The 12,529-nt window shown below is 39.3% G+C and overlaps 1 protein-coding gene across 2 annotated transcripts in view; it reads left to right on the top strand.

The window, feature by feature from the left end:
- LOC124183428 (alkaline phosphatase-like) overlaps positions 1-12,529 on the top strand; it is a 237,491-nt gene that overhangs the window by 170,076 nt on the left and 54,886 nt on the right. For both annotated transcript variants that reach the window (XM_046571910.1, XM_046571909.1), the window contains one exon: positions 9,892-10,139. In XM_046571910.1, the coding sequence (XP_046427866.1) occupies positions 10,026-10,139 (114 nt within the window). In that variant the 5' untranslated portion in view covers positions 9,892-10,025. The remainder of the gene's footprint in view (positions 1-9,891; positions 10,140-12,529) is intronic.

A 12,529-nucleotide genomic window follows, 5' to 3' on the forward strand; every position in this document is an offset into this window, starting at 1 on the left:
GTAAGCGTAAAACTCAAGCGTGTGTTTTCTCCTTGGGAAAAGTTGAGGGCACCGTCGCGTCGTCGGGTTATCTTGGAGAGTCCTGAGCCTTCGGCTATCCGTTACACTTCCGTATCTTATTACATAGACCCTAGAAATTTCAGCTCTACTTGTGCGAAAAGCCACGGAATTGAGTAATCGGCAAGGCCGATCTGCGCGCCGATGATAAAATTATACAAAACTGACGGGGTCGGGAGAAAAACACGAAAATTTTTCTTTCTACTTGTAGCTCGTCTAATGGCTGTGATAAAATTTACTACACATTTTTTATTTTTATCTTTATCGAAAATTATCAACCTTTCGACAGTCTCGATAACCGTTTATCGATTTTTATGATATTGCATAATTTCTTGTACGACGCGATATTCTATGAAAAATACTTTCAAAGATTCAAGTACATTAGACGGTATGGAAAAAAAATGGACTATTTTTTGTCTTGTTTCAAGTCGAAAATCTTGTTTGAAATGGCGGAAAAAAGATACCGTCCGAGTTTCAGCTCTTGATATTAAATTTTAGCGTTGCCTCGGCGCGATTTTTTATTTCCATTTAAATGACATTGGAATTTGTTTTTATACTTTGGAACTTTACAACCCGTCAACGCATTAGTGTACCGATAAGGCTGGAACGTATTTTTGTAGAGAATCGAACGCTCTGCAAAAAACGTCTGCTATCATTTTATGATAAATCTACTCTTTCAAACATTATATAAGGTCCTTTGTTGACCTTTAACGTAAGACAACTTTTTAAAGAGTAGATTTATCACAAAATGATGGCAGACCTTTTTTGCAGAGCGTTCGAATCCCTACGAAAATACGTTTTAACCTTATCGGTACACTTAATGCGTCGACGAGTTGTAAGATTTCAAAGTTTAAACAAAAATGTTCCCATGTTATTTAAATGGTAAATAGAAAACGGCGTTAAGGCATCTCGAAATAATAATATTAAGAGCCGCAACTTGGACAGCATCATTTTTAACATCACTGGAAACAATATTTTTTGCTTCAATTTTGAAAAAAAAACCAGACGATTTTTTTGATAAAGTCTAACGTACAATGATTGAGGTAATAAAATTCCAATTCTGCATGCCGAATTTGTTGCGAATCCTAATTAAACCTAAAATCCTAACCTAACCTAAAGTTGGATATGATGGTAGATTTTTAAAAAGTGTAGGTATAATTTTGACAACGTTTTTTTTATTTTATCGCGCGGCCAATGCTTGCAAAAGTTGGAAACGGACGCGACGGCGTCAGCTTGAGAGCCATTCGACAATTTTCACTTGTTGTTACCCGCACCAATTTTCAACGCGTTTAATATCGGTCCCCAAGTTTATGGTGCGGTGGGCGGCCTCGCTTTACTCTTATGATGCGAAACCAAGTTCAGATGGGTGTGGCACATGTGCGTCGTACGCGTGGTGAATTATATTTCCCTCCGGAATTGAGCCGGAATTTTTTTTTTTGTTTTCACTTTTTTACTTTCGGACGCTTGATATTACTGCGAAGCTTTTATACAGTCGGACGGATTTCTTGGGATTTTAACGACCTTCGCAACGTCGTTGTAACGCGTCATTCTCTCGTCTCTGGGGGACCGTCAAAACTGGGAAAACCTTCGTCTCTGGAAAATCAGGTTTTCTTTTTCCGTCGTTGATTCTTTTCATCGAAACTCCAATCCGGCCAAAATGGTCGAATGAAATGAACCGACTCTCTTCTCTCTTTCTCTCTCTCTCTCTCTCTCTCTTCTTCTTCGTTCCTGAGCCGTCGTGTATTCTCCACTATAATCAGATATCTTCTCTTTCGTTCTTCTTTTCATCCCTCCCTTTATACTCATCGAAAAACTGACCTCGATCTCATGGAACGCGGAGCTACTTCCCTTGCACGTTTCCTGACAAATTTGTCAACGCTTTTTAGACACGTGTTACATTCTTAACGTCGAGCAAGAAATTGCCACGTCTTCTTGAATTGCATTTTTCAACATGTCTCGACGAATATACGATGCATTATTATGCGCTTACATCGATTCGAACTATAGTTTTGTAGATTTTTCAAGACTCAGTCGGGATAAGGATGTTTCCCATTTTTTACTGCAAAATTCAATCGAAAATATATGTTAAATATTTTATATATATATATATTTCTCTTCAATCGATTACACATTACAATATTTGGCCAGTATCTAGTTGCTAAAAGGATTTTTTTTGCACGAATCTAGAAAACTTTACTGCTCGTTGTCAGAGTTTGAATTTTGATTTGTAACGTTTTTAGTCCATTCCTTCTAAGAGTTTCAACTAATTTGTAGTCTTTAATATATTTTCTCTGACAGTTATGTACTTATCGTACAAGTTTCTGGAATCCATCTTTCCTAAATTACTGTTTACGTTTCGTCTGCTAATATCGAAATAATTTTCTCAAGCGTTAGTTTTACACGAAAATTTCTGGTAATGGAAGTAAAACAAAATTTTACGGAAACGTCCGAGTGCAAATATTTTTCCATTAGCGAATCGGTAAATTTTCCTTTTTTTCAATGCTTGTTATTGTACAGTTAGAGAAAAGAGTGCGCGAATCGAGTAGTAGCATTTTAAGCTCGGTAGGAGATCGAGCTCATTCGATTTTTCGTTTTTGTACATTTTTTTTATTTTTTCACTTATGAAGTACTGTGAGGAAAAAAACTTACTTTATTGCATGCATCAATGAAAATATTAATTTACGTCGCAAAGAAGACCCACGCTTTTATAATATTAAGTATCCAGTTGATGTTTCAGACGTGTATCTGACGACTTTTTTTTATTATTAATTCGTCTTACAAAATAGTTACAAGTTAGTATGAACTTTTAATTTAGGAGAATAAGATTTCCGTTCGATATATATATCGTAAAATTACGGATTGCGATCTTTGGGTTAGATACAAATTTCAAAAAAGAAATAATAAATGGAATACTAAAACTTGTTTCTTCATAAATTTAAATTAATTTTAAAAAAATTGACAATCAAATGAGCCCGATCTTCTACTGAACATGAAATGCTCATTTCTTGACAGAATTTGTTTCCACCCTGACATATACACTTAGTAAATTCAGGTACAATTTCATCTCTGCAGATATCCGGATGTGTCTCAATTTCCATAACAGTTGAAGCGCGTAGAGAAAACAATCAAGCTCCAATCAAAGTGAAAATCTTAAAAGTAGCTGGCAAGGAGGAGGAGGAGGAGGAGGGGCGAGAGGCAGGATCAGGCCTGGAGATGAAATCCTCAAAAGAAAGAATATGAGAAAAAGGGAGAGTGCGAGGAAGGGACGAAAAAATCAGGAAAAAGTTTAACACGACAAAAGTAAATTGTATTTTCATTCTTCTCTCTCACGTACTGCTGAATATGAAACCGAGTAGGCGGACCTAGTTTTTGTTTAAGAAAAGAAAAGAGAGAAAAAAAAAACACGTTTTCCACTTCCATGGAAAATAATAATTTTCTGATCCGTGCAACCGGAACTCGGATATTCGCCGAACCGATGGCAAGAGTTCGGCCCGTTTGGGTTACAGAAACACGTGTGCACGTGACTCGAAATTTCGGTTTCAAGATATATTAGGCTGTGTGGTATATGTAGTAGTATTATATGTATATATACACAGGGTGACACCAGGGTGTACTGATCAAATTGGGTTGTGGCTTGCGAGAGGACGTTGAATCCAATCTCGAACTCGGTACAGGTCCAGATGCCTCCCCCACCCCGTCATTCCCATTTTCCTCCCCCGTACCACTAAAGGATAAAGTACCTGGATAACGCAATTATCCTTATCAAAAGGGGAGGGGCGCTGATCGTTTCTCCCAGCCTCTCGAAATATCCACATTTCTCTCCCTGTCATTTTTATCGGTATCTCTTGTTCTTTCAAATTGCCAAGGTGTTCGGTTTTTTAATTTTTATTTTCTTCTCTTTTCACTTATTCAACTTTCGATGAAGCGTGAGAGACGATATGTTACTTTATACGGTAAATAAATATGAATTATTGGATTTGTGACTCTCCTAGGCTTTGTACGAGAGCTTTTTTGTGGACAATAAGATTTAGATTCCTAAATTGCTTGTGGAAAAATATTAGAACTCAATATTTTTGATGCGTAATAATATCGTAAAACATTGTCGTAATACATTACGCTATAGCGGGAGATGATTATTTATTTGTAAATTGTATTTTAATTGTTTATCGCACGTGATGCGCAAGTTGATAACATTGTGGGAATACAAAATGAAGGAGAATGGATGGAAAATGAAATTATTTTATCACAGTGATTCGTAACTGTCAATGATGAATGCAGTACGATTTTAATCGAAAACCGTGTTCGCGGTTTAAAATAACCGAAATTCGCTCGCTACACGCGCGCAGTCAGGCAGCGAAAGAATCGTGTTGCTCGTACGGTAAAATTTAAAATATACATACCCTGGGGGGGGGGGTAAATTAATTATTTTCGAAACGAGACTTGTCAGGTTTTTTAATATGTTCACAGGCGTTCGGTGCAAGCGACGCGGCCTGCACGTGGCAAAGTTTTTATTAAAGAACGTCGAAAGCCGGACGGAGTTTCAATTTGCAGCTAATATTATGCCTGGCGTGAACCTGCTCCATGCGGTATTAACACCGAGGTTATATACATAAGTATACGTACAACGTATGTACGTACATACGTACCTACGTATAAGCGACGCGTACCCCGAGCACGATTTTCATTTCACACCATTTCTTTATTTTACTTCACCTTTCACACTTTTCGCTAACGAAATAACAAGGCTTATTAAAAAGTTTGGCAAACTAAGTAGGTACGTACGTGGCTTTCGAAGGAATGCGCCAGGCGCAAGCTCGATTTATGCTCTTGCTCGTTGACAGCTGCGAACACAAACCCTGTATTTGTTTCCACCGATATTTCACTCCTTACTCATGGAAAACCTACTGAAATTACGAGCGAAGGCTTGAATATCGATGCTTAGTTTTATGCTGCTTCAAAATTGTTAGAAATACAGCAGATTTGTTCGATTTTACTCTATGATGGTTCGTTTTAATTAGAAGAATATTTTTGAATCGAATATTCAACGATACTAACAAGGAAAGTGTTTCGGTGAATGAAATTAACCAGCGTAGAATGAAAACGAACGAATCTACTTTTACAGAGGATCGATTTTTAAGATTCTGCTTATAGTTTCAGTATTTTCTATTTTTGCATATGTATATTATAAGGGATCTTCGTAGCTCACTTCCTATAATTGTTTGACAAATACCCAATTTAAAATTAATATTTGTCAACGATTGCTGGTCAACTAAACCCCTCAAATCTACGGTATAAAAATACTAGCAATCTAATTCTTAATCGAAGCGACATTTTTATTTTCGTTCATAATTTTTCCTCGGCGCAACTTGAGAGCCGGGCTTTCAGACGTCGCGTCGCAAAACTCCGTCTCAGAGGCGGCTGATTTCACGTTATTGCGCACTTTCGCCGTAACGTGCGACATTTGTCGCGACAAAAGCAGCCCCCCTTAATTCTGACAAAAAGCAACGTTAATTTCGCCAAAGTTGTCTTGTCCGCGTGGTATCTCAACAATGGGCCGGGCGATACACGCCAGCTTTTGCAACACTATTAGGCCTTTCCACTCACATCGCCCATCTCGTGACTGCCTTGGGGGCCGCTCTCTAACTTCGTAATTCTAATTTCTCGTGTACGCCTGCATGCAAAGAGTATAAGCTATACACTTACCGTGAGCGAATCTGCAAACGGCGGTTCTTTCTCACTTTGCTAATTTCCCATTAGTGGAAGATGGATTAAAGTCGCATAAGACGTACAGTCGTGGTACCAAAAATTTGTTGGAATCTGTAAAAGCATAATACAAAAGTTTTAAGCTAATCGATTCGAATTTAGATTAAAGAAACGTCTCTTTGTGATCCGCAGAGAAAAAAAAAATTTTAAACGCTAAATTCCAACTGCAATCACGTCTTTTTTACTTATAACTTCAGGAAATCGTGTTGTTTTCTTGGTCGGTTTTTTTTCCACTAGAAAAACCACCGATTTTATTGAAAAATAACCTCATTTTGTTCACTCTATAGAAGAAATTTTTTTCTCAAGTTTATGGGATGGTAAAAAACATTTAACGCAACGTTGAACAATCGTTATAAGTTAGTTTTTATTCAGCACAAAATAATACATCATTTTTATTTGCGAATGAAACGAGTTATTATTCATCAGATTTAGTCAAACAGTAGGAATTTTTTCGATTCAAAAATGGTAGAGTAACGTCATTTTTCTGATATTGACGATACGATGAACTGTTGAAAGTTAAAATTGCCTTTATTACGTACCAGATTTTTTCAGTTATTATAACTGGAATAGTTCGAATGAAACTTTTTGAACCTTCATTTCGTCACGTCCTCTCTCAAGAATTTTATAACGTATGACAATTCGTCGACGTCATTCGTCGACATATCGAAGGACGGAGTTCATTTATTTTTATGCTCTCCAGGAAGAAATTACAACATTCTACCCCTTTGAAAATTGAACCGCGCGGGGTAAGAATCAGGTCAGAATCGAAGATCGAGAATGATAAAAGCTCGGAACTCGTGCAAGCGGCGTAACATTATACACGACTTTATACCCTACACATCCCGGAACTGCCATCAGCGTTATTGGATTTTCCAAGCCCCGCAGAGCGTATGAGAACTACTTCCGGTCTAACCAACTGAGAAATGAAAACAGTCCCGGGCGTTGCCCGCGGGTGGTCGAATCAGCCATTTTGAATTACTTGTCCTGGAGCATCCCTTGCTTGACCCTTTGCTCCCACCCTCCCTCCCTCCCTCCCTCCCTCCCTCCATCTCCGTCGCACGTTACACCGATAATACCTCCGGTAGGTACGGGATTGTCGCCACAATATTCCGCGTACGCTGCATTGTTCTTGTTCTTATAGACGTAGGGAAGGGAATTTCGTCCCTCGGCTATTTCCGCGTCGCGTCTTCGAGGCAGGAGGTACGTATCTCTCCGACCCCGGACCACTAAGTGGGATTAATAGAACTGCCCGAGGTCCTTGCCCGCTTGGACGCTCGGATCCTGCGACAATTCAACCGACTCCTTTATCCGGCCACAGGATTCTGCTCCGTAGGGAGTGCTAATTCCAGCATCGAATCGCTCCTCGGATGTTCGTTCGAGCTTTTTTTAAGCTCGTAGTTCAGAGGGAAGCTGTCATGGGTCGGGGATAAAAATTTTTAGCGATCGGAACATTGAAATTTAGTTTTTTTTCGTTTTGAAATTTCTACCTTGTTACTTTTATTTGGGACGGGGTTGAGGTGAAGGATTTGAAAAGATCCGATTGCGAATAATTAGGAATTATTTCGTGGCGAAACTTAAAGTAAGGAAGTCAAACTTGAACGACCAGGATTCCGAACGTAAAAATATCGAAAATACAAAACAAAGATAGATCAAAGTGGTGAAATTTTACCAAGGCAGAAATTCACGGAACCGAAAATCTTCGATCAATCAAACTTTGACTTATCGGAGTTACGCCCTTTCGGTATTTCGGCCTTCCGGAACTTTGCAACTTTTAACCGTCGGGCTTCCGACCATTCGAAACTTTGATGTTTCGTCAGTTTGATTTCTTTACTTCCAGTTTGACCATCAAAAAATTCGGAATTTGGAATTTCAATCCCACCCCTTTTACACTTGTCATCTTTCTACATCTCGACTTTTCCATGCATCAAATTTTTACGTTTTGTAATACTTTTCACGTCTCTGATGATTCGACATTATCACCGTTCTATTTTCTGATTTTTCTTCAGTTTTACTACCGCCCGGAAAGAAGGTTGAGACCAGGCTTTCATTCGGAGATTTCTCACCCATCTGTATAGTAGGAAATTTAGGAGAAAGATTCCTGATTAGGTCGCGCCCAGGTCAGAGGTTAGCGACGGTCTTGAAATTGTGTAATAAACGAGGGAATCGAGGAATCAGGTGTTTGTGGTTTGCCCCCCTACTTTTCATGGCATTCGTTAAATAATCCAACCGCCCAAACATCGAACCGAAATTCACGATCGGGTGAAAATCAAACCTTTATACAATCCTCCAACCCTCGTTACGCGGCATGCGTGTCACGCGCGGTTGCTTATTTTGTTTTATTTTACCTTGATTTCCAAATTTTCACAATGTTATTCGAGTGGGGGACATCACAATTTGCAAATCCCTCAGGGATTCCAATTTATTTAAATTTTCGTCTTTGGTACACAATCGACATTCCACAATTACTAAAAAAGCTTCCATAAGAGTTTAGTTAATTCTCAATTCGAAACCTGATATTTCCATTCAGCTGTTGAGTATAATTTCAATGGGAGTGTAAAAAGCTCGAGTCGAAGAACTTTGTACATTTTTGTTTTTACTTCATCTCGCGATTGAAATTCAAAAGCGGAACTAGATTATTATGTACGTCACTAAGGAAATAATCAATCTGACTGCAGAGACGTACAAAGAAAGATAGTGATTGAAATTCGTTTTTTTGAACAGGGATTTCTTTTCTAACGCAAACGCCTAAGCTTGTATATCGTCACTCGTCAAATTTGTTTATAAACAATCAAAGAATACACAAACGAACTTGGACCTTCTTGCAGAGAATTTCCGCGTTACGTTTGTAACACCTGTTCCATGCGGAAACTGGTGAAAAAGCAATTTCGACGAATGATATTCGATCGACCTCGAATCGTGTCCGAAATTTTACTCGGCAATCCGACCCTCTGTGCTCTGGTTCATCGCGTACAGAACTACGTGCTTGCCGGGTGTGAAAGAGATTGAATCGAATCAAAGACTCGAATAATCTTGAGCGTGGGCGGGTCGCGTCGCCGACAAAACGTCCCTCCGTCGACATCCGGAATTACGTCGGCCGGTCAGCCGAGCCGAGATTCTCTCCTTTCTTCGAGACTTCGAAATGTCCGTCAAAACGCAGGGAGGGGAATTCCTTCGGAAGAGAATATCAGCTCTTCGAACTTCAATTGAGTCGGCGCGCGAAAAAATAACAGGACGTAGAGAGAAGCTTCAGCCTTTTTATGCGATCCAGGCGATTGGAGGACGATCGCGTTCCTAATATCCAATGGCAATAGCAGTTTTTAGTTCCTTGGAATATCTCGCAGGTCTAATGGCGTAAGATCGTAACCATAAAAAACGCGATTTTAGTGGCAAAAGGGTGTGTATACGTATTATATATTAGGTTGGTCCTTATTTGGAGTGTTTTCGAATTTTTCTGCGGACAAGGCGGAAAACGTTTGCAAATAAATGAATAAAAAAGTACGCGAAACCGCCATGAATTTTCCCATGTAATTTCAATGGGAATTCGGACTTGCTGCACTATTTTTTTCGCCCCCGCCTAAATGGTATTTTGAAAAATCTGAAACTTGGCATATGTCTTTCCCATGTTCATAGATATTCTATAAAAAATTGGACGATTTACAACGATGAAATTAACGAAGTACCAGCGCATCAAACTTGTGTGTTGAAGTAAAAAATCACCATTTAACGAAATAAATGGATTAATAAGATAATTTCTTATTTCTTTCGATAAAAAACGGTAATCGCAGATATTAGAAGCACTTGAATTTCGTTAAATTTGTACCTTTCCATCTCTTATAATTGCTTCGGTATTTTGTTCTTGTTACTTGAAAAGTGGAAAAAAGGCCCAAACTATTATTCGTCTCTTAGAATGATTTTCAGGAAATGATCAATTGATCCAAGCACCTGCAGATTATATTTCATATCACATAGATAAGGAGATAGACAGATTCGTCCCTCTTCCACCCTTCGTTACTTTCCTCAGTCCTGCAGCATTTTTAAACTATAACTCGAACCCTCGACGGTTTGTTGCAGAAAGAGAAGTTTGGTACGAGGCTGCGACCAGAGCCATCGAGTCGCGTGTTAGGCAGACGGCAGCATCTTCCGGAAACCCCGGCACAACGCCGACGAGCGTCGCCCGAGGTGTCGTTCTCTTCGTCGGTGACGGAATGGGCCTGAGCACCCTAACGGCCGCCCGAATCCTGTCGGGTCAGCGTCACGGCAACACCGGAGAAGAGGCTGAGCTCGCCTGGGACACCTTTCCCGCCGTCGCCTTGGCGAGGGTGAGTTTTCCGCATTTATAAACGTAACGTAGACGAGTGTAAGGCGTGGCGGGCATTAAACAGCCTTTCAGTCACGCTGGCAAATATTCTTACCGCCTACTATGTATCCATTTTTTGGATATTCAGAGAACTTTGAAAACACATTTCTTTGCGCGTTTTTGCTGTTTCCTATACTATACTAACAGTTTTTCGATACCCGAGAGTAGTTATTGAAAATTTTGTTCACTATCTTTTAACGTACAAACTCTTAAAAATATGTCCTGAATAATGAATTTTTTAATTTTCAAAATTGCCAAAGTGAACACATTGGCGCAATTTCACCAACTTCCCGGATATTGTTTTCATCCCGTTAGTATGACACGCCTGAAAAAATTGGTTCAATTTTCCGCTCTGACGCGGTCAACTCCGTCTTCGAGTAATCTTTTTACGTCATTAATTTTGAATCTTGTGTTATGGCTTTTCACGCAACCTTTCACCATCGGCCATATCATTTTGATTGGATTTAGCTCGCAATATAGGGATGCAATCGATGCACTTGTTGAAATTGTCTCTTATAACAGACGCGACATTCAATAATCCAGCCTTTGTTAATATAAAGTCGATTAACTTTTTTCCGAATTGCGTCTATATCAAGTTCGTGGGTTATTAAGCTGCCGGAAATACGATGTTTAATTTTAAAATTAGTTGTCGACGTAACAATATCTGTATTTTTGTAACACATGACCGTATTTTTTGTAAAAAAAACGAAAAATCGTACGCTGGGTTTTAGGAAAAACTAGTTTCGAGATGAACGGAAAAGAAAGTACGAATGCAATTATTCGGGTCACGTGCAGTCTTTGTTTGGTTCACATTATAATCACATTATATAATTGTTCTTCTGTAGCTGTTTCAACAACTGGGCCCGGTTTTGAAAAATCTACGTTCTTGGCGAGCCACTGTCGCATTTTTCTGAGCTCTTATATCCCCGGTTTTACAACGCAGTTTGTTGGCCTTCTAAGCGATGTCCCATTTTCAGATTCAACACGTTCATGATCACCGTGACGCTTTTATACCCGTCGTTGAGAATGCTGGTATACAGCAACTCGAGTAGCAATTTTTACGATTTCCGCACCGCTCGAACAAGTTTTTTGGGCCATTTACCAAAGAACAGCGTTGCAGCTTTCGTTGCTATTTTGTCCGAAGCCTTCTTCACACCGCTCCAACAATTCATCCAAACTCGGGTCATTATGAATCGGTCGAATGGCAACTTGAACGCTCTGTTGTTGATGAGAGGACCAGAATCGACAGTGATTAGTTCGCAATTGTTACAAGTCATCACGGCTTTGAAACCAAGACCATTTCTTTCAAACGTCAGCACTGAGGTAGAGCTTGAGCTTAGCTTTTTTCACGCGACGCTTACGCTTGTGAACGCAGCAGTCGTATGGAGTTGGTTTAACCTTTATTCCCAGCATCTTATTGTTTCGGCAAAGTAGCGATGGAACGATTCGCATCAAAGTATTTTATCGCACTCGTTACTTTCTCATTTCACGCGCCATTTGTAATCGTCCTTACATACATGTACTCACAATACTTCACTTCACGTATTGTCTACTATTTCAGAATCACATCCATCTCTACCATTCGTGTATTCTCTCGCCCTTACAAAACCTCAGTTATCGTTCCTTTCTCTCGCCATACACGTCGTACTGGCATATTTCTCAAATAAGATTTCTCGTTTATTGTTAATCAAGTCTAACGTAATCTACTTCAATCGTCATCCCGCTTTCTCTTACTATAGTCATTCATCACTGATTCACTGATCCTACGTCAGTGATCCATATCTAGCGCTGTCTCTCCAAACACTCATATATTTTTAAAGCTGCTAGACTTCTCTCCTCGAATATTATCGTTGAAATATATAATGCCGTTCCAATCAATATCGTTTTCACCGTAAATTATATTCAGGTACCATCTGGCAGACTACTGCAGAAACACTTGATTCAGTCGTTGTTGTCTTGGGTAAATTCACCGACACACCTCTCCAACAATTCGTTCTTCGACGGGTCTTCGTAAGTAGGACAAAAGGGCTTCGGTAACGTCTTTTCAGGTAGTGGTGATTTATCTTCGAATGTAGCCAAATTGTCCGTGCCAGCAACGTGTTGGGATTTACACCACGATTCAATGCCTTCTGGACACATAAAATTTCTGGGATCTTCTACGGGTGATGATTTATAGTACCAAGCTTGCCATGTACAATTTTACATATCTTTCATGTTATCAGAATGACAACGAATTACGAGGCGACAATAATAAGTGACATCATTTATGACCTTGTCGGTAAGTCGTCCTTTTCCACCAAGAGCTTTTGTTTTTTTCATGGTTTATAAATTTTGTTAATTTTTCTACCACTT

The sequence above is a fragment of the Neodiprion fabricii genome, chromosome 5 (assembly GCF_021155785.1).
Source record: "Neodiprion fabricii isolate iyNeoFabr1 chromosome 5, iyNeoFabr1.1, whole genome shotgun sequence".
Lineage (NCBI taxonomy): Eukaryota > Metazoa > Arthropoda > Insecta > Hymenoptera > Diprionidae > Neodiprion > Neodiprion fabricii.